We start from the raw sequence: 22,651 nt of genomic DNA on the forward strand, positions 1-22,651 counted from the left end.
CTCTCTCTCCTTTCATCATCTTTTATTTAAACAATTGCAATTACGTCACGTTTACATCTTGTTTTGAATTTTTTATATAGAGAATAAGACAAAATAAGAGTATGAAAGAAGAGGATGGAAGGGGATGGTAATAGGAGGGAAGAGAATTATACTCCATTTCTTTTACCTATTTTAAAGTGCAATGATATCACCAGCTCCTTTTTGGTTTTTTTACAAAGAGTAATGCTATGAATATCAAATTGTAAAACTAAATTTTCAAACCAAACAATGTGTCACCAATAAAAAATAAAAACATTAAGTAATAATCTAACCATTAACATCCACATCATTTGGTTTACAAAATTTAGTTTAGAAATTTGATCTTTTTAGCATTACTCTTTCACAAAATAAGACCATGTAAATAGAGTAGTGCTATTTACACATCATTTTTTGGCTCTCACACACCATTGCTAAATTTTTTAAATTGATCTTCTTCAATTCATACTATTTGACAATCAAAAATTAAAAAATGTGTTTAAAAAGTAAAAATAAGTTGTTGGATAACATCATTCTTTAAATAACCAAAACAATGCATCATGTCAAGATGGTGGCCCCAAAAAGGCAAACCTCCCAAAGGATGAAATAAGCAAATAAGCCCCACTTTGTTTATGCCAATTCCTGCGCTTGATGTATAATTTGTACCATAAACTAACATTAATAATGGGAAATTAATCATTGGTGGTACTAGAAACCAAAATGAAAATCCTTTTTTTTTTTTTTTTTTTTTTTTGTAATTTTAAAATTTTAAAACTCTCATTTGTTCCTATCAACATCAAAGTTTCAATAATCGGTTCAACAGTTCATTACTAGTTAACATTATTATTGTCTTCAACTTAATTGTGTATGCAATCTAGTAGGTGTGCGGTTTTACGTGAGTAATGATATTCATACCATATTTTTGTATCACATTTTCATACCATTTTAGGTAGTATTTAATTGTGTATGCAATCTACTAGTTAATTAAATGATGATTATGGTATACGAGGAGTCTTTTTCCTTCATTTCCTTGGGTTTTGCAAATTTTTCAAATGATGTGACTGTCTACATTAGATGTCACCTAAGGTGGTATAGAAATGTGGTATAAAAATATGGTATGAATAACATTACCCAGTTTTACATAAAAAGTATTAATGCAATTAATGATGAAATCATCAATCTTTAATTGGGTTAGGTTTCCGCGTAAACATTCTTCAACTAGTCCTTGAAATTATTGATGTCTGTCAATCATCTAACCATCAAAGTTATGCATGATTTGCTATTCAGTACTACGGTCTAGTGGTATTCATTTTTACTTGAAAGTGATATGTCTTAGGCTCCAATTTTGTAGATGGCGAATTCGATACCAAATTAGGTTGTCCATTATGTGGTTTAACCCAACTCTCTCTCCTCATAATGTAAAAATATGATGTACTCAAAAAAAAAAAAAAAAAAAGTTATGCATGATTTGTTAATGGTTGTATGTATTTAAAGTTTGCTTTTAAATTTTAGGTTGATGATAACGAGGGACTTGGATTAAGATAATTAGTTTTCATTTTACTTATTTTTGCTTTTATTTATTTATCATGCATGCATGCATGCATGGTAGATTAGTGGGACGCGCTTTTGCTTGCCCTACAAATTGACACAATTTTGCATCATCACACAATTTCTTCTGCCAAACTCTTTGAAATCGAATATTTTGCATCATCTCACAATCGTCACAACCCCTCCTTGCATTGATGTAGTTCTCTCTATGTCTATCCAATTTTCCCACACATTTGCATTTTTTCTTTCGGCTACTAGCATTTGCACGGCCATCCAACTTTCCCCACTTACTGCCGGCGACTTCTCTTTGATAAGGAGAGAACTACTGGAGAACGCAATCACGATTCATTTTTTTTTTTGTCATACAACAAAACACTAAATACAAAACCAAAAAGGCCCTGCAATTAAAAGACACCAACTATCAACTTTTCCAATAGTAATCAGTTGTAATTTGCTTGTCATGATTCGAAGAATTACAGGAAGATTGCTGTAGCTAATTCACTTTTTCACATTACCAACTTTTTCATCATAAGTTCTAAACTTAAAACATGATATAAAAATAAACCAAAGAAAAGGAAATTCCAACATATCTATCAAAACATTTTTAATCATCTTCAAGAGCCACATCTCAATAGAAAAGCTTGTTTTTTCTCTATAGCTATTAGGGTTTTAGCCGGAATGAACATGGGATAAACAAAGGGTGATGCTAGAATTTAATTAGAGTGTGTGGGTTTATTGATAAATTTGAGTTTTACTATTAATTTCATTTTGTACTTAATAATAATTATGCAATATTGTAAGATAAACAATTAACATTTAAAATTTAAGTTAGGTGAAAGTTACACGGGTTTAAATAAAATTTTTCTTTTTTTTTTTATATTTAAACGCCCAACAAATTTAATTACATGAAATATTTATCTTTTGACCGCTATCACAACCTCCATTGATAAAACATGTATCTTTTACAGTTATTATTTTTATTTTTTCAAACATTAGAATATTGTATTAAATTCAAATAGAGACGCATACGTCGAATCCCAAAACATTGACAACCAATCTAGTTCGAAACGATTCCATCTACAAAAGTCACTCTTGCGACTTCATTTGTTCCTTCAAATATGCAACCAACGTAACATTAAAAAAGAATATGTTCTTTACCGGCATACGAAAAATAGCTTGAAAGTTCAAGCCAGCCACTACAAAGTGCCACGTCTTGACTTGAAATACGGCCACTCCAAATAGCATGAAAGTTCCACCAAAAATCTAAACCCTAAACAAAATGCAAAATGCCTTTAAAACCATCACACTCTCTCTTTTCAGTCGAAGAAATTCTCCTTTTTCATCGCCTTCAACAAAAAAACTCTGTTTTCCTCTGTTCTTCTGCTCTTGTCCTCACCCTTCAAATTCATCATGTCGAATTTGAAAAAACTGGAAATCCCAGGTTCCAAGTCCAAACACAGCCGAAATCGAAGGCTCCCTCCCAGGAGGGGACAGATCAAGATCAGGATATTTAAGGAATTGATCAAGTTCTTGGCTCCCATGGCGGGCGGGGGAGCTCGAAAGCCGAGGGAAAATGGAGGGTTCCTGAGCTCCAGCTCCCAAACCCCAGCTGAAACCCCAAGTGGGTACTGCTGCAATGCTCAGTCTGATCGCTCCTGATCCCTCGTTTTCTGAAAATTGATGTTCTTGTTAACTTTGTATGGTATAGTTTTGTTCATTTTTCTGTTCCGCATCACCCGTCTACATAAGACACTCGAAGAGGGACATCATTGCATTCAGGTACCAGTAGACCTGAACGCACGAATCTTTCTTAGTGTGTGTCTTGAGCATACGAGTGACGTGATACAAAATTTATATTCAGAATTTCTCGGACACGTGGGATTGAGGTTGGGGTTAAGAGAGAAATTTGGGGAAGTGGGTTTGCTGTGTTGGTGTGTGCCCGTAGGCGATTTGGTTGCAGAAGTGATGTAGGCCGTCGGCGTTTTGTTTGGTATTACAGTGATTTAGAACAAGAAGTGGCTGTTTTTCAGCTTTGTAATTCTACTGTGTTTTCAACGTACCCATTTTGTTCAAATATAATACTTTACGTTCCAATTTTATTGCCAGATCTGTGTTGCTCGGTATGTTGGGAGTTGGATTTGAGCATTAATTTCAGTAAAAGAACGGCCCCTTTTTGGAGAAATTTTTCCAGATTCTGGGCGTATAAGCTAATCTGGAATTCCACCAATCATAATTTGCCACCTGTACACATTTAAACACCACCCCACCATTTAACAATAAAAAAAATAGAACATATTGGGGTTTGGGCCCCACCGGTCTCTCTTTCCTCTCTCCTTCTTTGAAAACTGAAAAGTCTTTTTATTTGTTGACCAAAAAATGAATGTTATATGAGAAAATTTTCCAGGCAATCTTCGACCAAAACGTCCCACAATTTGCAACCAAACGTTCACTATTGCCATAGCTTAGATTGTTTCTTATCTTTATTTTTTTTTTCTAGGGTTATTTACCAAACAAAAAACATACATAAAAACCCTAGACGTCTCAAGCAAAAATCAAAGAAAAATTATATGTTGTCGCCTCCTTGTTTTAGCTTTGGGGTTGGTGGAAATCTTCTTAACAATCATTTTTGGTATATTTTCTCTCTCCCTTTCCATTTACTTTGTTTTGGTGTAGAATTGTCACCATAAATGTTAGAGTTGCCATGATTATCGTTTCTTTTGATCACGCACATAGTAAACACAAGGGTCTAGATCTAGTTATCACATTCAATATGGGGTTGAAGCTGGAAGCCATGGAGGACTTCGGATTGTGTTGGGATTTAGTCTACCTAGTACGACACTATGGGTTTAGCAGGTTCGGTGCTATGGCTCTCAGATGTCCGGAGGATGTAGAGTGGCTGTTTCTATTTAATAATATCCAGGATCTGTCTTGGAGTTTGGTTCGGATTTCTCTCTTTATGGAAGAGTTTGCTAGTTTGATTGCTCTCTATACGAGAATTGCTTCGTTTTAATTTTTGTTTTGGTGTGCTATATCTCTTTTGAATTCATGTTTGAATGGTGGAGCTGTTTGATTTGCTGTATCTTCTTCACTTGGTATTCAGGGATCGTGGCGGTGATTTGTTGATACTTTATTGCAATATTTTAGATATAGTTTGCAATGACCCTTTTACAGTTGAGTTCTTCATGATATGTATTTGTAACGTCATTTTTTTCAAAGAATGAAATATCCTATCTTCTTTAAGAATTTGATTGAATCCGGCAATGAATCTGGACATGATGTTGTACTGCTTGTACTTTTGGTCTTCAGGTCTCCTTCGACGTGTACTTTCTAAATCTTTGTGCGACTTTCTTGATGAAGAATTTGCACAAAAAGGCTTTAGTTTGTAATACGGTAGAAATTTAATTTAATTTTGAAGGGTCCTCCTGCTTATTAAATAAGCTAATCAAACGACTTATTAGCTAATGCTAACCCTCGGATTAGAATAAGCAACTCTCTCTTTAATTATTTGTCACTTTCATTATCCTTCCGGAAGAAAATTAGGGAATGATCGATGCTTATGTGTTGCATATGTCATGCAGCGAGCCATTACACTAGTATTGGTTTGTTCACTTGTTGCATTTATCGTTTTTGTGATAAATTTGTATTGGTGCACCTTACTTGTGGTAGTCGTGTAGGTGTTTTAATTAATCGTTTGTGTGTGCAAATTTACTCCAGATCATTGTATTGGTCACTGGAGCAGTGTACCCAATTGACACCCTTGTATTTGTTTGTGATGATCAATGAAATACTGCTATCGTTTCTTGAAAAAAAAAAAAAAAAAAAAAACATCACAGGGAGGAGGGATCACAATATGCTTCCATCACATGAAGTTGAATAGGGATCCCTTTCTTCCATATATTAGGGAGTTATGGAATTTTTTTTTCTTTTTTTTTGGACAAATTAGGGAGTTATGGAATCTAGCCATGTTGTTTTGCTTGTAACAACAATCGATCATGCGGGTGTTAATGACAACTTATTACGGTGTGAATGAGTGACAATCAATCATGTGACACAATACAAATCAAAATTAGACGACCAATTGTAATTGCTCCCAAACAAATTAGTCTCCCTCTAAAAGGACTTGTGTGCATGGAACATGCACGTCGCGATATATGTAGGAGTAGAAAATAATGATGTGGGTGGAAGAAATTCAATTAAAGTCCAACGTTATTGTTATCCGAAATTCAATTAAAGTCCAACGTTATATAATAGTGTGAAGGATTGACTAATTAACCTCATGTGTGTTGTTGGCATTTCTTTTATCACAAGTCTCGTACAATTTTTTTTTTTTTTTAAAAGGGGGTCAACTAGTGGTAAGTCATAGTTATCTATCATTTTTGGGGGTCGGGAAGACTCACAGAAGTATTTCAGCCTCCCCATGACCACAAGTCTAGCTTCCATACCAGCAGCGGGTTTCGAACCTAAGACCCCAATTTTTAATTTTAAGAAAGTCTCGTAATTCGCTTTTTACCACTGGCCACAAGTCTCGTACATTGACAAAAGATATTTATCTAACCAAATATAGAACGTCAAAAGAATTATATAAAGAATAGTAATTGGCTACTCAAGGATGAGTAGGAACTCCTACTCAAAACTCTTAGTATTTTAATCACAGAGCTTTGTGCGTATGATTAGAATCATTCATATTATGAATCACATTGTAAAGATCATCTCTGCAAAAAATAAATTAAAACTAAAATTGTTTAGTCAATCTATTGTAGTAAATACATAGACAGTTTGTAATGTTTTTACCAATACTGTTCATTTGTTTTTAAATAGTTTGATGACTAAACAACTTTAGTTTTAATTGACTTTTTGCAAATGCGATCTTTATAGGGTAATTTATAATATAAACGGTTTTGATTATAAACATGAAGTTCTATAAATTGACAACGAACAATTTTGAGAAATTTTGAGTAGGAGTCCTACTTATTTTTTAGTAGCCAAGTATTACCCTATATTTTAATGGAAGAGAGCGAGTCTTGGCGCAATAGAAAGGTTGCTCATTTGTGATCGAAAGGTCATGGGTTTGAGTCGTGGAATCAACCTCTTTGCAAAGTAAGGGTACCGATGCGCACAATAAACGTTCCCTTTCACCACCAGGACCCTTGCAAAGCAGGAAGACTTGTTGGTTTGGAATCACCCTTTTATATATATTGATGAAAAAAATTCAAATAATCTTCACTATTTTTCACTTAAATCAAACTAAACTACGCATTACCTAATAAGTTGTTCGATTGCAATTAATTTGAAGGTGAAATTGGTCGAAACTATATTGTATATGTCGTTAAGTTACGTATCTACATAGTTAATGTGAAGGGAAAATGCCTATTTATTTTCTTGTGCGTCACATATATTGAACTTTTTTCATTGATTGCGGTATGATACTGAGTTGAATGGAGAGATGGATACATATCAAGAACAATTCCTCAAACGCCGGACTTGACTCTTTTCAAGTGGTCTAGGTTTACATACATTGGATATCAACAGCTCAACGAGGATAGAAAAATCGGACGGAAAAGGAATAAAATCTTTCACCTTCGAATCTTTAATTCAATCCGTACGGGGCTTTGCCACGTGTTGCAAGACTAGGTGCGTTATGAGCCAATTTTTTCAGGATGCAGATGTATATATAGACCCTAAGTTTCTTTTCTACCAAGCGAAAGTAGTAAGTTTGATGAATGTTCATACTACTGTTCCAACGACAACAAGAATTTCTTAATACTACTTTGCTACCTTTTTCGTTTGTTTTGATTCAAGATAAGGAAAGAAAGCCCACGACTTTGCTACCTTTTTCGTTTGTTTTGATTCAAGATAAGGAAAGAAAGCCCACGACTTGTTGAGATTCCATGATTAGTACGATGCAGATAATACGGACCGATGAATCTCATCGATTGATACACATTCAATGGACGAAATCTCTTTTCCTCTCTTTCCCTTAAGTTTTCTCTTTATTTGTCGCTTCAAACCTCTCAACCTTGAACCACTAGTCACCTAAATTCCAAATCAAGTTCAACCTCACCTCAAAATCAACCCCAACACTGCCACAACACACTCAACCCACAACCCCTTATTGCTGGCTCTCACTCTACCCTCTCCAAAATGAGCCCTAGCACCGCCACATCCCTTAATTGATGGTCCCTCGATTCTAAAATCTCAGTCAATATTAACAAAACAACAAAGAGAGGGGCGTGTAAAACAATGTCTTTTGGTGGCAAAGATCTTTTTCATAACTGTAGAAGAATTATAGAGAGAAACAAAGACCTACAATTGGATTTGGGGTTTGTTAATAACGGTGGGTGTGGTGGTGGGGGAGAAAGAAGTTGATGGGGAAGAGAGAAAGGAGAAGATGATTTGGCCGTCGGATTTATATCAACGGATAAGACCAATTGATGCCGAGTATTCCCATAAAACTGATCCGAAGAGGATCTAAAATGAAATTATTTTTATTGAAAGAATAAATGGAATTAAATAATAAAACCATAGGTGCCACCAAACTCCAGTACATAACTGAAGTCATGATCTTCGTATAAATACATTTAAATGCAAAACACAACAAAAATTAAAGCCTAGCGTGATAGGTGGGGCACTTATCCTTAATTGATAAGGGCATGATTTCAGAACCTATTGTTTTATAAGCCAAAAAACCCCCATCTAATTGTGTTTATATAAGTATTTTTTACTGCAATTTTATATTACTATTTTTATTTCTGTGATAGAAAAATAGAGTTAATTAGTTTCAAATTTTATTGGGAGCTTTTAGTCACACCAAACAAATAGGATAATAATTTCATCCACCGTGAGGGAACGCACATGTCGCACCGGTGCCGAAATAATTGGAACTATTCAATTTCTTAATCTTCATTTGAAAATTATGTGTACAACAAAAAACATTTGAATCGAAAATCGTTTATTATGTGAGTACCAATTAACATATTCATAATGAACCACTCATTTATTTGATACATTTGGATGACTAAACAAGTTTCACTTTGATTTATTTGATACGTTTGAATGGCTAAATAATTTTCACTTTGATTTATTTGTATGGATGATATTCAAATAAGATTAAAAATTTGAACGATTTCAATTATAAAATTAATACAGCTAAGATAAGTTATCACAAGAGGTGGGACGTGCATCCTTTTAAATGCATCATATTTATTGGATGGCTTATTTATTAGTATGCCTCTTGAAACTCAAATCTCGTTTCACTTTATTTATCTCTTGAAAAAAAAAAAGAAAAAAAAAAGTTAGAGAAGAAGAATACATTTTGTTGTTAGAGAGTTTGAAGGCCCACTCCTAGTTTGTAATTTCCTGTGCAACCCAACCCAGAAGGCAGCTCCATCCAAGCTGCAGCCTTATGGGCCTAATCATAGTTTGGGCTCACGAAGACTAATCTTCTAAGTTTTTTTTTTATTTTTTTTTGGATCAAAGGTACCATTCATTACCAACAACAAATATTACAATACAAATGCCCAAATTTTACAACACAGAGGCCCAAAAACAAAAAACACAAACAAACAACAGTGGCCCAACCAAAAGTTGAGACCAAAACAAAAGAAAACACAGAAACAACCGGATCTGTTGCATCTTCCTCCATAACCGCCGCTGCAACCACCAAAACAACAGTCATGCATGTCGATCCAGCCAAATTCGTTCCCCAAACTAAGCCTCGCCTCATCGATACCAGCAGCCAATCCCAAGCTTCACTCCTAGAATAGCTACATACAACTGAGAATCTGCAGCCAAGTGAAAGAAGCTCATGGTAGTCCACGAGCAACAGTGCCAACAAAGGCAAACAACAAAGAGAAGGTGCTGGTGCAAGGAACACCTGACCTAGTAGAAGCACCAGATCAATACACACCAACTAGAAACATCGCAACAAATCATGGCAAAAGGTGACAGAAGATTGGAAATTGGATGGATATGGATGAGAGACAGCAGAGGGGAGAGAAGAAGGCAAATCGGCCAATAAAACCAAGGGAAAAAAAACAGTGAATGGAAAGAAGAGAAAGAGAAAGAGAGAGAGAAAGAAACAAAAGAAAACCCACCGATCTCAGCCGGAGCTAGGATCGGCGACACCAGAATTGAACTCGATTGGGAACCACTCACATAGATAGGTGAGAATAACCCTCAAACAGAGGGAAGGTCTCTCTCAGAGAGAGAGAGGGTGAGAACAACCCTCAAACAGAGGGAAGGTCTCTCTCAGAGAGAGAGAGAGAGAGAGATTTCTAAGTTTTAACAGAAAGAAAATTGGAATTTTGTTTGACCCAAGAAAAAGAAAGGAGGCAGATTCTCTGCCCTCTCACTTTCGTGTCCTCCTGTTTTATGTGGTCACGGTTAAGCCATGTCAATATTTTATATTGTTGTTTTTATAAAGATAATAAGATAAAAAGATATAATAATATAAAATATTGATATGATTTAATCGAACAGAAGGGCACGGAAAGTGAAAGTGAGAAGACCGAGAATCTGCCTCCAAAAAGAAAAGATCAAAAATTGACTTATGATTTCTTGACTCACTGTCCTTTCTTTTTCCACGTTCAAATTTGAAAGTTCAAAAGTTGGAATCCAAAAGAAACAAAAAAAGCAGAAGATATTGGTGGCTGTAAGGCAGAGGTGGTGCCAAATGGCCCCTCCATAGCTTTCACTCACCATTTTCAGGCGATCACTCGACCTTTTCCATCTCTATATCTCTCTCTCCCTCTCCTGTGTTTGTCGATGTGAGAACTCGGCAGGGCTTCCTTTTTCTTGTTTTTATTCCTTTCTCTCGGAGAATTAGAAGGAAAGAAGGAAAGAGATGGAGTCTGAGAATATTGAAGCTAATCAAGCAAACAAAGAAGGGATTTCTCTGTACGGAGGCAAGTATGTACAGTACAACATTCTGGGTAATCTGTTTGAAGTCTCCGCCAAATATGCCCCTCCTATTCATCCAGTCGGTCGCGGTGCATACGGCATCGTCTGGTACCTATCTCTTTCTCTCTCTCTCTACACTTTTTTTGGTTTCTGTTTTGACATTGGTTTTTGGCTTAGAAATGGTATCTGTTTGGATTCTGGGAATAGCAGGGTTGAACTTTTGAGCTTGGATTTGAAAAGTTTGGTTCCGAAATTGAACTGGGTAGGCTTTAGCTTTCTGGGATTTTGCCTTTCTTGGGTCCCAAAAGGATCGATTTTGGATTCAAATTCAATGACCCAGTATTCGATTTGTTTTTTATATTTCGGTTGCTTTTGTATTTGAAGTGGAGATATTGTTAGTTTAGTTGTTTTATAAGTTTGAGAGAGTTTATGGTGAATATGTGTTGATGTGTATCTTGATTTTTACTCAATGAGAGTATTCAGAGTAGAGGTGGTTAATGTTTCCCTTATGGCAGCTGTGCAACAAACTCTGAAACAAAAGAAGAGGTTGCAATCAAGAAAATTGGGAATGCATTTGACAATAGGATCGATGCGAAAAGGACGCTTCGAGAGATAAAGCTCCTTTGTCATATGGATCATGACAATGTAAAGCCTCATCTGCTGTTCCTTCCTTTTGGAAAGTTGGAATTACCCAAATGGAGCTGAATGATAAATATTACCCAAATAAGAAATAATTGGGTTGTTGTTTTGCAGGTTGTCAAAATTAAGGACATCATAAAGCCGGCAGATAGGGAAAAGTTCAATGATGTTTACATTGTATATGAATTGATGGATACTGACTTGAATCAGATAATACACTCTAGCCAGGCTTTGACAGATGATCATTGTCAGGTAAGTTGAGCGTTGTTATATTGTGGACATTGTTTTGAAGGAATGTTGAACCTATTTTCAAAATTTCAAATGGTAAAACTATTAGGTTTATGATATCGATGAATCAAGCTCTTCGCTGTTCAAAAAGAGCTACTGGTCCCTTGAATAAAGTGAATGCTGTTGTTAATTATCCAGTATCTTTGCATTTTGACATATACGTTTGCTTGAATAAAGTAAGAGACCATGTACGACACTGTGTCACAGGCTTTTTAGTATGACCTAAAAGTCTGATACCTGGTAACCCAGACATAAACATTATACATAGGTAGGCACACTGAATATTTGATTTGTATTTTGTTTGTTTTGCTGCAATTCTGAAATTTCATGCTTCTCTGTGGTTCTCTCTCCCTCTCCCTCTCGTGATTATATGTAGACTATGTATTGGCCATGTTGTATTCGCAACATGTATATACTCAAAAGTGTAGTAGATTACCTTGAAAGTTATGTTGAAATCAAGGTTTAAATCACTTAAATTTTAAGCACCATATAATGTTTCTTGCAGTATTTCTTGTATCAATTACTGCGGGGATTGAAGTACATACACTCTGCAAATGTTTTGCACCGTGACCTGAAACCAAGTAACCTGCTTCTCAATGCAAATTGTGACCTTAAGATTTGTGACTTTGGGCTTGCAAGAACTACATCAGAGACAGATTTCATGACAGAATATGTTGTAACTCGTTGGTATCGAGCCCCTGAGTTACTACTCAACTGTTCAGAATACACTGCAGCAATTGATATTTGGTCAGTAGGGTGCATCTTCATGGAGATTCTTAGGAGGGAACCACTGTTTCCTGGTAAAGACTATGTTCAGCAGTTGAGTCTCATAACTGAGGTATATGCACTTTTCGTCATATTCTCTAGCGACTCTTGAACTTGATAGATGTGATTTAGCGTCAGCAGAGCATATTGTTTATTGTTGATATTCTTTACAAGGGATGTCAGAACTAGTTACAGAATTTGGAAGTTTATGCTGTTAATTTTATAGTTTTGATGTTTCAAATTCTTGATTGTTCAATACAGCTGCTAGGTTCACCAGATGATTCAGATCTTGGCTTTTTAAGAAGTGATAATGCTAGGAAGTATGTTAAGCAGCTCCCACATGTCCCAAAGCAACCCTTTGCCGAGAAAATCCCAAATGTCTCGCCACTGGCAATTGATCTTGCAGAAAGAATGCTAGTTTTTGATCCAAGCAAACGTATTACTGGTAAGCCTCATACCATTAAATAACACTCAATCTTTTCTCATTCACCTTCAAGGTACTCACATTTATCTTTTTGGTTCACTATGTACGAAAAGTGGAGGAAGCACTGAACCATCCATTTTTATCAAGTCTTCACGAGATCAATGAGGAGCCTATCTGCCCATCTCCATTCGTCTTTGACTTTGAGCAGGCATCCCTGGATGAAGAAGATATAAAGGAGCTTATATGGAGGGAGTCTCTACACTTCAATCCAGACAATATGTTGGGATAATTTTGTCGACTGCGACCTGTATTCTCTTTATGTTGTGTTTTCCACCGACCAGCATCGCATTTGAAGGATGCTTTTGGTTGCGGAAGGTTGGTAATGTAACTCATTTGTGAGGAGATTCTATATAAGAAGATCAACTAGGGGAGACGGGGTTCTCCTTTGTGTTGAGAGGATGAAACGGCGGTTTCATAACGAGAGTGATATGGTAATGTGAAGCTTCTGGATTGATTCAATCTGAGAATCCAGTAAGAGCTTAGGGTTGGTGTGGTATATGAGAAGGCTTGGTTCTCCCGGCCTTCTTTGGATTTGACGTGGTTTGTATATTGTAAATGCAATATGATTCGAAACCAAATAAAAGTAAGAATATAGCGGGGAAGATAGCTCAGCTAGTTTGTTTTCATCTTTGTACTTTTTCGGTTGGAGTTTCTTATGAACCTTTTTGAGTAAATTAGCATTCACATAATATGCATAAATATGTGACAGTTGACAAAGCTAGCATGTCAAACAAGAAAGCTATGCGGTATATGGTCCCTTTGGAATGATTTGCATACAACTAGTACATTGTAGCGGTGAAACATAGCTCAAAAATGGATTAATACGGTGACTCTTCGAATAGGAATCGTTTTTCCGAAAAATCTTGGCTTTCGTGCCTTGGTGGGTCTTTGAGATCCTTTCAATGACCTATGTTGTGTCGAAGGGATATTTATATATAAAAGATAGTTTTTCTATCATATTAGCATTTTCATTAATATTATTAGTTAGTGATCTCGTTCAGCGAGTCTTTTCTTCCGTGAAACTGTTGGAACCAATCCTACATTTTGTCTCTGTGGACTGAGAAGAAAGGGGCGCAACAGGAAGAGGATTGTAACACAAAAGAAGCAAGGGGTCACCTTCTGTCAAATATACAACATGAATTATGGCAATGCAATGTAGTTGGATTTTCACGCCGATCCAAATGAATTATCCTTTCCACAAAGGTAAACTGCTAGGCGCAGGTGATTAAATATGAATGATATAGCTTAGGACCAGGTCTTTTTTTATTTTTTGTTTTGCTTTTTGTGTTAATACAAGTCATTACTAGCATATGGGCACACACAAAGTGTGAGAAAATTTTTTAATTTTGTTTTTGAAATAGAAAGAGAGAGGAAGAGAGTGATAGAGAATGTGGGAGTCAGAAGTTTTTATTTTTTATTTATTTTTTATTTTTTAATTTTTAATTAGAGATATGTTAGGATTAAATGTAGGTGGGGTTTTGAAAAGAAAAAAAAAAGCAAAATTTGGTTGTGTGAAATTACATTTCTACCCCATATTTCTTATTCATGTTCTGCTTTAATTAAAAGGTTAAACTGGTAATTTCATAGGATTTTAGTTGACAATAAGTGTTTTATTAATTAATAGAGATAAGTTTTTCTATTATGTCCGGCTAATTAGCAATTGTTTACATTTATTTTTGGAGAAGTCATTACATTTACATGGATCCCAACTCCCAAGTGATTATTCAAGTGGACATTATATTTTGGCCCCAAAACCCAAGAAAAATTGGAAATCGCAGAGACTATATTTCCAGAAAGAAAAAGATATCCCTTTACGATTTGGAAATCAATTAGAATTAGGATAGGATAAAGAAACTGGCTCAGTACTATAAATATGCGGTTCCGCCTCACGTTTTGTTTCATCAAACTCTCTCTAAATCTCTTGTTGTATGCAATTATATAGCCCTATAGACCTAGCTCTCTTGTCCCATGGATCCCAAGTTTGCACTCCGTTTTCTTCTCGTTCTTCTTCTCACCTCACCTCTCTTTGTTACCAACACCATGCAAGCTGAAGCCGTCCAACCCTACGGAGAAACGAACCAACGCGAACCATCCGAGATAATCAACGGCGGTTTGGTATCAGTCATCCTCTCCGACAAAGGGTATCATGCCATGTCACTTACCCTAGACATCCTTCTTGAGGCTGTAAACCCTAACAGCACTGTTACCCTCTTTTGCCCACAAGACAAAGCTTTCTTCAACTCCAAGTACCCACAGCCCCCATTGACACTCCTTAAGTACCATGCTGTTCCATTCAAGGTGGACAAGGCTTCCATGGAGGCCTCCTTCCATCGCGGCCTCAAGGTCGACACTCTCCTGCCCGGTCATCCTCTCGTCGTTACTTCCCTACCGGCCGGCACGCATGGATATGCTTCTCTTAACCTAGTCAAAGTCACTGAATGGGATCTCTATAACAATGGACGGCTGATTGTTCACGGGGTTGAAGACTTGTTCGATCCGGCTTTTCAAACCCTAAGGTATCCAGAGTACGACGTGGTTGCGAAAGATGATGTTAGTTCTGGTGGAGTTTCTTGGCTCAAGGAGGCAACAGAGAATTGGTTTCTTATGCTAGGTCTGGCGGCTGCTTCCACTTGTGCACTCGTTCTTGCATTTTTCTTTTGCGCCAAGCCTTCGAAGATGGATGATGTTCACTATTCTCCTTTGTAATATTAGGTTCTTCGTCATGTATTAAATGAGGTTAATTAATAAAGGTTTTTGAACAATGCTTGAATCTTGATGATCTTTTATATATTTTGCTGGTTCTTTCTTTCTTCTTATTATTTGTGGAAGTTTATTGTAATTTTTTTTTTTTTAAACTTCGGTGATGCGGGGAAATTTTTTATAAAGAAAAAGTGGAAGGTTATTGTATTAATTAGATGGTTTTCTTCATTTTGGCGTGCATATAGAGGTCACTAATTGGAGATAAAAAATAAAGAAAGTTACACTTATTAAACTGGTTACAAACTTTTAATAAAAAAGAGAACTGAAACGTGGATATATATATATATATATATATGTATATGTATAGTTCAAAAACGTGTCACTTCGTTTTCCAAGCAGGGAGGAAATGGCAAAATATCACTCTTTTATCCCCTCTAAAACTTCGAAGTCTAATATTGTTTGTTGAAATATCCCATATTAACCGTATCTTTGAGAAAATAAGAATTTAAATATCCTAATCTCACTTCAACTAATAATAAGGCAGAGTTTAAATATCTTAATCTCACTCCAACTAGTAATGAGGTCTTTTGTGACAAAATCTCACATGGACTGTGCAGACAGTTGTTAGAGATGAGCCTTCAGCCCGTCTCTCTAATAATTTGACATCCTTATGTTGTTGTCATGGCTATTTGAGTTTCTTGGACTGCAAACGAAATGCGAGGAAGAACCGAAGAAGAGTATGAATCGGGCAAACTCTATCAATGTAATTGCTTCCTATGTTTAAGTGTTTTCTCTTTTAATTTCGTAAGTTTACACGTTTGATCAATTTCTAGCATTTGGATATCTTTTTAACGATAATGCGTTTTTCTCTGGAACTTACTTGTCTCTCACTTACGATTGAACATAGGTGTGTTAAATTGGGGTTGTCGGTGTTAAAAAGGCTAGCTAGGTTTTTAAAGTAGCAAGTTTCAAGGCCTCCCCACTTGTTTGAATCATCAACTCTGACACTTACATGCATATGTGCATTCACCAATCCAGTAGGAAGTAAATGCCGTAAATGTCGATTTCCATTTATGCTAACAATTACATTATGTACTGGGAGATCCCACATATGACGTAAAGTCCACCACCTTCCAACAAAACCAAGGATCGCCAAAACAAAAGCCTCACGTCATGCTTACAGCTGAAAATTGATAACTTGTTTCGGTTGGCTCCCTTGTTTCCCAAGCGCCTTATCGAGTGCAGCACTGAAATTGTCAAAGGGAACCAGCTCCATCCTACAAACAGGGAAAGCCTCTAAATGTTAAAAATACAGCAGTTGAAATTTGAAAAATTGGAGGAAGAAAAGAAGCCGAAAGTGTATAGCGGACGAAAGAGAACTTACTCGTATTTTAACTTCCCTTCCCGTGCTAGGTCCAGGAGGTGATCTATCAAAACTCTACACTCAAATGCCTTTTCTGTACTCATCCATTTCTGCAACCAGAATCCCCTCAAGGAAAGATCCTACACACGGAGATATATGAGACAGTACACAAGCAGAATGAAATTATCACAAACAGATACATTAATCTGTGGAACTAATGAGAAATTTCTCTACTAACGGAAACTGGTGGGTAAAAAAATTGTGTCGCTTTAAAACTATGAAACCCAAAGGCTCGCCAACCAACATGACAACCCACCATACCCCAACAGATAATTCCTATTTCTCCCTTCATCTCCGCGGCTACGCCACATAAAGAGCTAACCTAATCTGGGTTTTAAATGCCAGAAAGGATTTCTGTAACTGTACAACTTTGAATTTCTAATCAAATTAATCTCCTAGTCTTATAAAACTAACACTCAAGAAAACTTGCCAGAATAGTTCAAGACTAAATATGCCATAAATGCATATATAATGACACCGGGTCTACTCAATCCTTTTTTTGGAACATGCAACCTTCAATCTTTTGACCTCTAATGGTACGATCTAACTGTTTACCTTCTTTGTAGTAATCAGATTTTCTTATGTGCTTTTGTTATTGTTCCCTTTCCTATTTCATGGTTTTCCCACGTCCGTTTATTTCTAATGTAGCATCCCTTAGTCATTTCCACATGTTTTCCTTCACTCCTCATCGCACCCACACTAACTCGCAGTTCTCAGCGGAGAAATAAAAATTTGAAGTTTCTGTGTGCAATATACTTTCCTCTAAAAAGTAAAAGCCACAAAAGTCGAATTGACTTACCTTAAAAATAAAAGATGAAGTTGATACAGTAACAGGTTTCTTAGACATTCCACCATATGTTACCATAGTTCCACCACGCCTTAAACAGAAAAACATTACATTTTCATAAGAACGTCAAATTTTAATACCACTTGAAAAAACGTTGCACTGTTCAAAGTATATAGTACGGCAAATCATGTTACCCCAAAAATTTAAGAACCAGAGAAGCAGCATTGCCTCCAACACAGTTAAATCCCAATGAAGGTTCAGGTATACCACCCTGGCATATAAATCAGATTAAAGATTAGTGAAACAACTAAGTGGAGGAAGAACCGAACCGCAACATACAAATTAGTTAATCGATTCCAGAATTTGTGGAAGACACTTGAGAATATCAACTATAACAAGGAAAAAAAGATAATACCAGAAGACCCTTGACATTCTTAACTTCCAGCTGACTCTCTGTAAAAACTTCATCAGCACCAAGGTTTTTAAGTTTTTCTTTTACTTCATCTGACCCAGCCCTGTAGGAAGCATACAATGGTAAGCTAAATAAAGATTCTTTTGACAAAAATGTATATTTCTGGAAGCAGAAATCTAAGAAATATACTTCTATCAGAAAACTGTACTTTTTAATAAACAAATCTTTCGTATTAGCACCTGTCCCTTATTATGTTAATGTTATGGATGCCACGATGCTGTGCAAGCTGAATAATGCACTGCCCCACGATGCTTGTAGCTCCATTTTGAACAATAGCATCTCCTATTCAAACCAAATTAGTCGGTGACAAAACGATTAAGAAAACAGCGTAGAAACTACAGATGTTCCTATACCTTTCTTTAAAGTGGTGAAGTCTTCTAGCATTCTTAGAGCAGTCAAAGGATTAACCGTAACAGTGGCAGCATACTCCAAGGGTGAATCTTTATTGATCTTATGCCATACACTCTGATCTTTCACAATATAAGTCTGCCATGTCCCTAAGTAAACAATTATCCAAATGCATTCAAATATTTTGTTTGCATCACTGTAAATGTAAGAAACGTGATCTTGAAATGAAGAATTTACCGAAAGAAGGCGGAGATGGGATGACCAAATCGCCAGGTGAGAGACCTTTAACCGCAGACCCGATTGATTGTACCTCTCCTACACCTTCATATCCTCCAACCGCTGGAACTTGTGGCCTCACAGGGTACACCCCTTTTCATGGTTCAATTCAAGAAAGACCCACTAGTAAGCAACAAATAGTAAATTCAATAAAAATATCGTCAAAACATGATCTTAAAATATTTTGCAACTTTGTTTACTCATGTTCATTTTTGTTTTGAATTTTTCAAAACAAGCTAAAAATAGAGGTAACAAAAGTCAGGTGTTGTCCTATTCCACTTGTTATATTAGAAGTGAACGACACGATTGATATGTCACACTTCTAAGATGTATTATAAGAAAACAAATTTACGTATTGTAATTTGGGTTAACATGTGGGCGTGTTCCGGATACACCGAAAAATTGCTCCTAAAAATAAAGCAACAAATCGGAGCACATGTTAAAGTAATAAATTTACCTCCATTTTCTGAGCAACCAAACAGATAATAAACAACAATGAGAGACTGAACCCAGAAAATAAAAAGATAAATAAACCTTCAATTCGATTAATATCAGAAGGGTTGATAGGAGCAGCCAACATTTTCACACACACATCGTTCTCCTTCACTTCAACCGGCGGTAATTCTATCACTCTTCCAACCAAAAAACCACCACTAATTTAAACATTAAGAATTTAAAATAAAAATGAGTTATAAAAGAGGTGAAATTGTGAGAGAAAGTTAAACCTGGTGACCCTGTCGGGAGGACCGTGTTACTCGTATACCACCGCCTTAGACGGCGGCGATAAGTTCGTGGAGAAAGCCCGCACGCTCAGGGTTTGGGACCGGCGGAGGACGGCGTCGTTTAGAGTGACATTGCAGAGTGGTTTCAATGCTCTGAGAGTAGCTGATCGAACCAGAGACGCCATTTTTCAATCTCGAGACCGTCCTCTGAGCTCCAACCCAGGGAGCTTCGAGAAGCTTAAGAGAGTTATGGGCATAAGTCAATCATGGCCGTTGGTTGAAACCGACGCCCGAGATTAACTTAAAACTCAAACCGGGTCTAGACCGCAATTACCCGGTTAAGATATTTGACCCGTTTTACCTCTCCTCTATGGAACATACTTTTACATCAAATTTTGGCTTATAAGAAATTCAAGAGGTACATAATTTTATTGTGTATGTATTTAAGGCTTGTCAAATATCACACTGCTTAAGTTGAATTTCGAATGAATCTCGGTATTTGTCATCAAAACCTCGAAAATTTCATTATATCTCATTGCTGAAGTTTCAAACTTTAACATGATAAACTCCTCTAATATGTATATATATAGTAGAAAATTCCCAAAATTCACATATAAGATAAAACATTTCCAAGTAAATATCAATCAATCTTTATTTTGCACAAGAATTCAAATCATGTTGAGAATAGCTACTATTCAACACCCATTTTAGGTTAGCTCAAAAGTCAAGATTAGAGCAGCTAATTGGAATCAAATTGTTAAAAAGACTTCTCTCCCTTTGGTAGACTTTTTTCTGCCTGAAGGTGTTCCTCACCGTTTGTGTGAATGATTACAATTTTTTTCAATTTCGGTGGCACCGACCCTAGTTTCGGCCAAGATCAATGGTCGTTCTCCCTTTTCTGTCTTCGTCGCTTCTTTTCCTCCCTTATGTTTTTATTTCCCTTGCTCTCCATTTGATTTGCCCTCTTCTTACTCCACATGCGTCCCTCCTCCTTGTTCATCCAAGCTCCAATCTGCAGTCACGATTCCCCACTTATTGTTGCAGTATGTTGAGATGGTGCGTAGAGCTCTGGTGCTTACACCGACTCGGGTGTTTCCAACACCACCACCTTCTCTCTATCTGCCTTTACTAACTATGTTGCTTGTGGAAGCCAACGAGCTTCTTTCACTTGGTCCCTAGCTCTCTTCACTTTATGGTTCGAAAAGGTGCTCGAGGTTGGATGTTGCAATCGGCAAGGTTCGATTAGGGTTGTGGAATTGTGCAGGTTGAGATGCACTATTGCGGTGGCGGTTGCAACAGAATTCTTGGTTTTCTTTAGCTTTGTTTATGTTTTGAGCCTCAACTGTTGGTTAGGCTCTTGTTTGGTTGGTTTGGTTGGGCCCTTTTTGCTTGTTTGTGTTTTTCTATCTTCGGGCCTTTGGTTTGTAGGTTTGTAGTTGCCAATGAATTTTACCTTTGTTCCAAAACAAAAAAAAAACAAAAAAATCACAGTTAATTGAGACAAAAAAATAATTAGAGCAGTTAAACAATTTTTTTTTCTTAGTAAAACATTGTTTTGACAGTGTTTAGGTGGAAAAAACATCCGATCACCGACATCTCAATTTTTCCAAATTAACCACTGCACTTTCTTCAATTTCCCACCTAGCTGGCAGATTAGTTCTGTCTTTGGTTTATATCATGATTTCAGAAATCTGTTTGTACTTGACCAATGATTCAAGAAAGGAAAGAATGTACTCCTGCAGGCTGCAAAGCAGCAATGATTAATGAGAGGACTCACAAAACAAAATTAGAATGTGATAAACGAGTGGTAACTGTACAAAATACGACACTGGATCATGTTCATCAATTATTGCTTAACTTTGAACAATATATTTTGGATCTGCACATTTATTTTTACTTTTCGCATTTTTTTTTTCAATATTCGGCTATCAAATCAAATGAATTAAAAAATATCACATGACAAAAATTAACAAGGAGTGTGTGAATAGCCCACACCTATATTTTCTCTTCCGGCATGCCACAAACCATTATAAATGATCAGTGGCTGATTCAATTAGTGTCCAATGGAAATAAGGAGTAGGTAACCACTATGGGATGACTTAGTGGTTTTGGATTACTGATGCTAATGAATTGCATGATGATGGTAAGAGGAAGTTGAAACGTCTCTGTAAATCTTTTTGATTTCTAGAAAATAAACTTTCGTGACGAAACCACCAACTGATTTTTTTTTTTTTTTAAGAAAAGAAAAACGAGTAGGTAGTGCAATCTCCAAATAAAAGTTTTTTTAATTTGTTTTTAGTTTAAATAGAAATTAAAAAGGTTCTTTTGTAGCTATACGTGGAAGGCGGAGCTTTTCTCTACTGAAGCACAAATCCATGCACGAGATGACTGCCCATTAACCGTCGGCTTAAGGCGCGAGTCATGTAGTATATTTGTGTTTAGATAACTTACTCTATAATCTATATGACTACTCCAAATTATTAGACCATCTCCAACTCTTGGCCTAAAATTTGAACTTTTTAACCTAGAAAATTTAGGTTTTAACCCAAAAATCGTTTTTCTGCTCCAATCCTTCTGGCATAAAATTTTATTCTCATATTATTAAAGAATGAATTTAAGCTAATTTTTTTTCTTTAAGTAACTTTTTTAAAAGAAAAAATTATGTAGACTATCCTAATTTAATTTTATGAACATTTTAACCAAAAAATATTTAGATTCTGACAAATCCTGAAAAATCACTAACCGACACCATAAAACTCGCTAAACACTATGAAAAAATATGAAACACATAAAAGATTTTTTTTAATTACTTCAACAGTTAGATTTAAATTTGGACCGTTAATTTTTTTGTTTACCGTTAAATTTCACAAATTAGATCTTAACCGTTGGATTCAATGAATTTATAAATATTAAACTAAATAAAATTTACATATATGGTGGGCCAGCCCCACTAATCCTGGGCTAAATCCTGGACTAAATCTGGCTTTGGTTTAGGTTTTAGGTTTTAGGTCCAATTTTAAGCTTGGGTTGGGTTGGATTTGGAGGGGGGAATAAAAGGGAAAAAATAGGTTATAGGTCAGGATTGGAAATGGTCTTAGGGTGCGTAATATCTTAGTTCATGACACGTGTGGTATAAAAAAATATATATATGAAATCATCATTCTGGACTCCTCTATTGTTTTATAACAAGATGTTGGAATGAGACGAGTGTAGAACGATTATTCTGAAGTATCTGCGATACTTCTTTAAGTAAGACTGTTTATAACTTATAACTTGACTAAGTGAG

The 22,651-nt window shown here is 36.1% G+C and overlaps 2 protein-coding genes across 2 annotated transcripts; one reads left to right on the forward strand and one right to left on the reverse strand.

Moving 5' to 3' along the window:
• The first annotated feature begins 10,126 nt into the window (after positions 1-10,126).
• Positions 10,127-13,263, forward strand: LOC137715281 (mitogen-activated protein kinase homolog NTF6). Its single transcript, XM_068454549.2, has 6 exons — positions 10,127-10,569; positions 10,977-11,106; positions 11,215-11,352; positions 11,894-12,226; positions 12,415-12,598; positions 12,691-13,263. The coding sequence occupies exons 1-6, from the start codon at positions 10,406-10,408 to the stop codon at positions 12,864-12,866; spliced, it is 1,125 nt and encodes a 374-aa protein (XP_068310650.1). The 5' UTR covers positions 10,127-10,405; the 3' UTR covers positions 12,867-13,263.
• Positions 13,264-16,386: 3,123 nt separating this feature from the next.
• On the reverse strand, positions 16,387-20,723 carry LOC137716046 (Polyketide synthase, enoylreductase family protein). The gene is made up of 10 exons (XM_068455440.2): positions 19,369-20,723; positions 19,178-19,275; positions 18,605-18,736; positions 18,373-18,516; positions 18,199-18,301; positions 17,963-18,062; positions 17,742-17,818; positions 17,560-17,638; positions 16,722-16,840; positions 16,387-16,614 (listed from the first exon to the last, which is right to left on the reverse strand). Exons 2-10 carry the CDS (start codon positions 19,221-19,223, stop codon positions 16,515-16,517), a joined length of 900 nt encoding a protein of 299 aa, XP_068311541.2. The 5' UTR covers positions 19,224-19,275; positions 19,369-20,723; the 3' UTR covers positions 16,387-16,514.
• Positions 20,724-22,651: the final 1,928 nt, after the last annotated feature.

This window comes from Pyrus communis, chromosome 3 (assembly GCF_041283825.1).
Source record: "Pyrus communis isolate YQ-2024b chromosome 3, ASM4128382v1, whole genome shotgun sequence".
Lineage (NCBI taxonomy): Eukaryota > Viridiplantae > Streptophyta > Magnoliopsida > Rosales > Rosaceae > Pyrus > Pyrus communis.

What these genes read in the sequence shown, in the direction of transcription:
- LOC137716046 (XM_068455440.2), bottom strand. Translation starts at nt 19,223, where the DNA reads ATGTTGGCTGCTCCTATCAACCCTTCTGATATTAATCGAATTGAAG. An exon ending in CCCATCTCCGCCTTCTTTCG is followed by an intron (nt 18,517 to 18,604) that starts GTAAATTCTTCA and finishes TTGTTTACTTAG; the next exon opens with GGACATGGCAGACTTATATT. An exon ending in GAAGGGAAGTTAAAATACGA is followed by an intron (nt 16,615 to 16,721) that starts GTAAGTTCTCTT and finishes CCCTGTTTGTAG; the next exon opens with GATGGAGCTGGTTCCCTTTG.
- LOC137715281 (XM_068454549.2), top strand. Translation starts at nt 10,406, where the DNA reads ATGGAGTCTGAGAATATTGAAGCTAATCAAGCAAACAAAGAAGGGATT. An exon ending in AGTTGAGTCTCATAACTGAG is followed by an intron (nt 12,227 to 12,414) that starts GTATATGCACTT and finishes TGTTCAATACAG; the next exon opens with CTGCTAGGTTCACCAGATGA. An exon ending in TCCAAGCAAACGTATTACTG is followed by an intron (nt 12,599 to 12,690) that starts GTAAGCCTCATA and finishes ATGTACGAAAAG; the next exon opens with TGGAGGAAGCACTGAACCAT.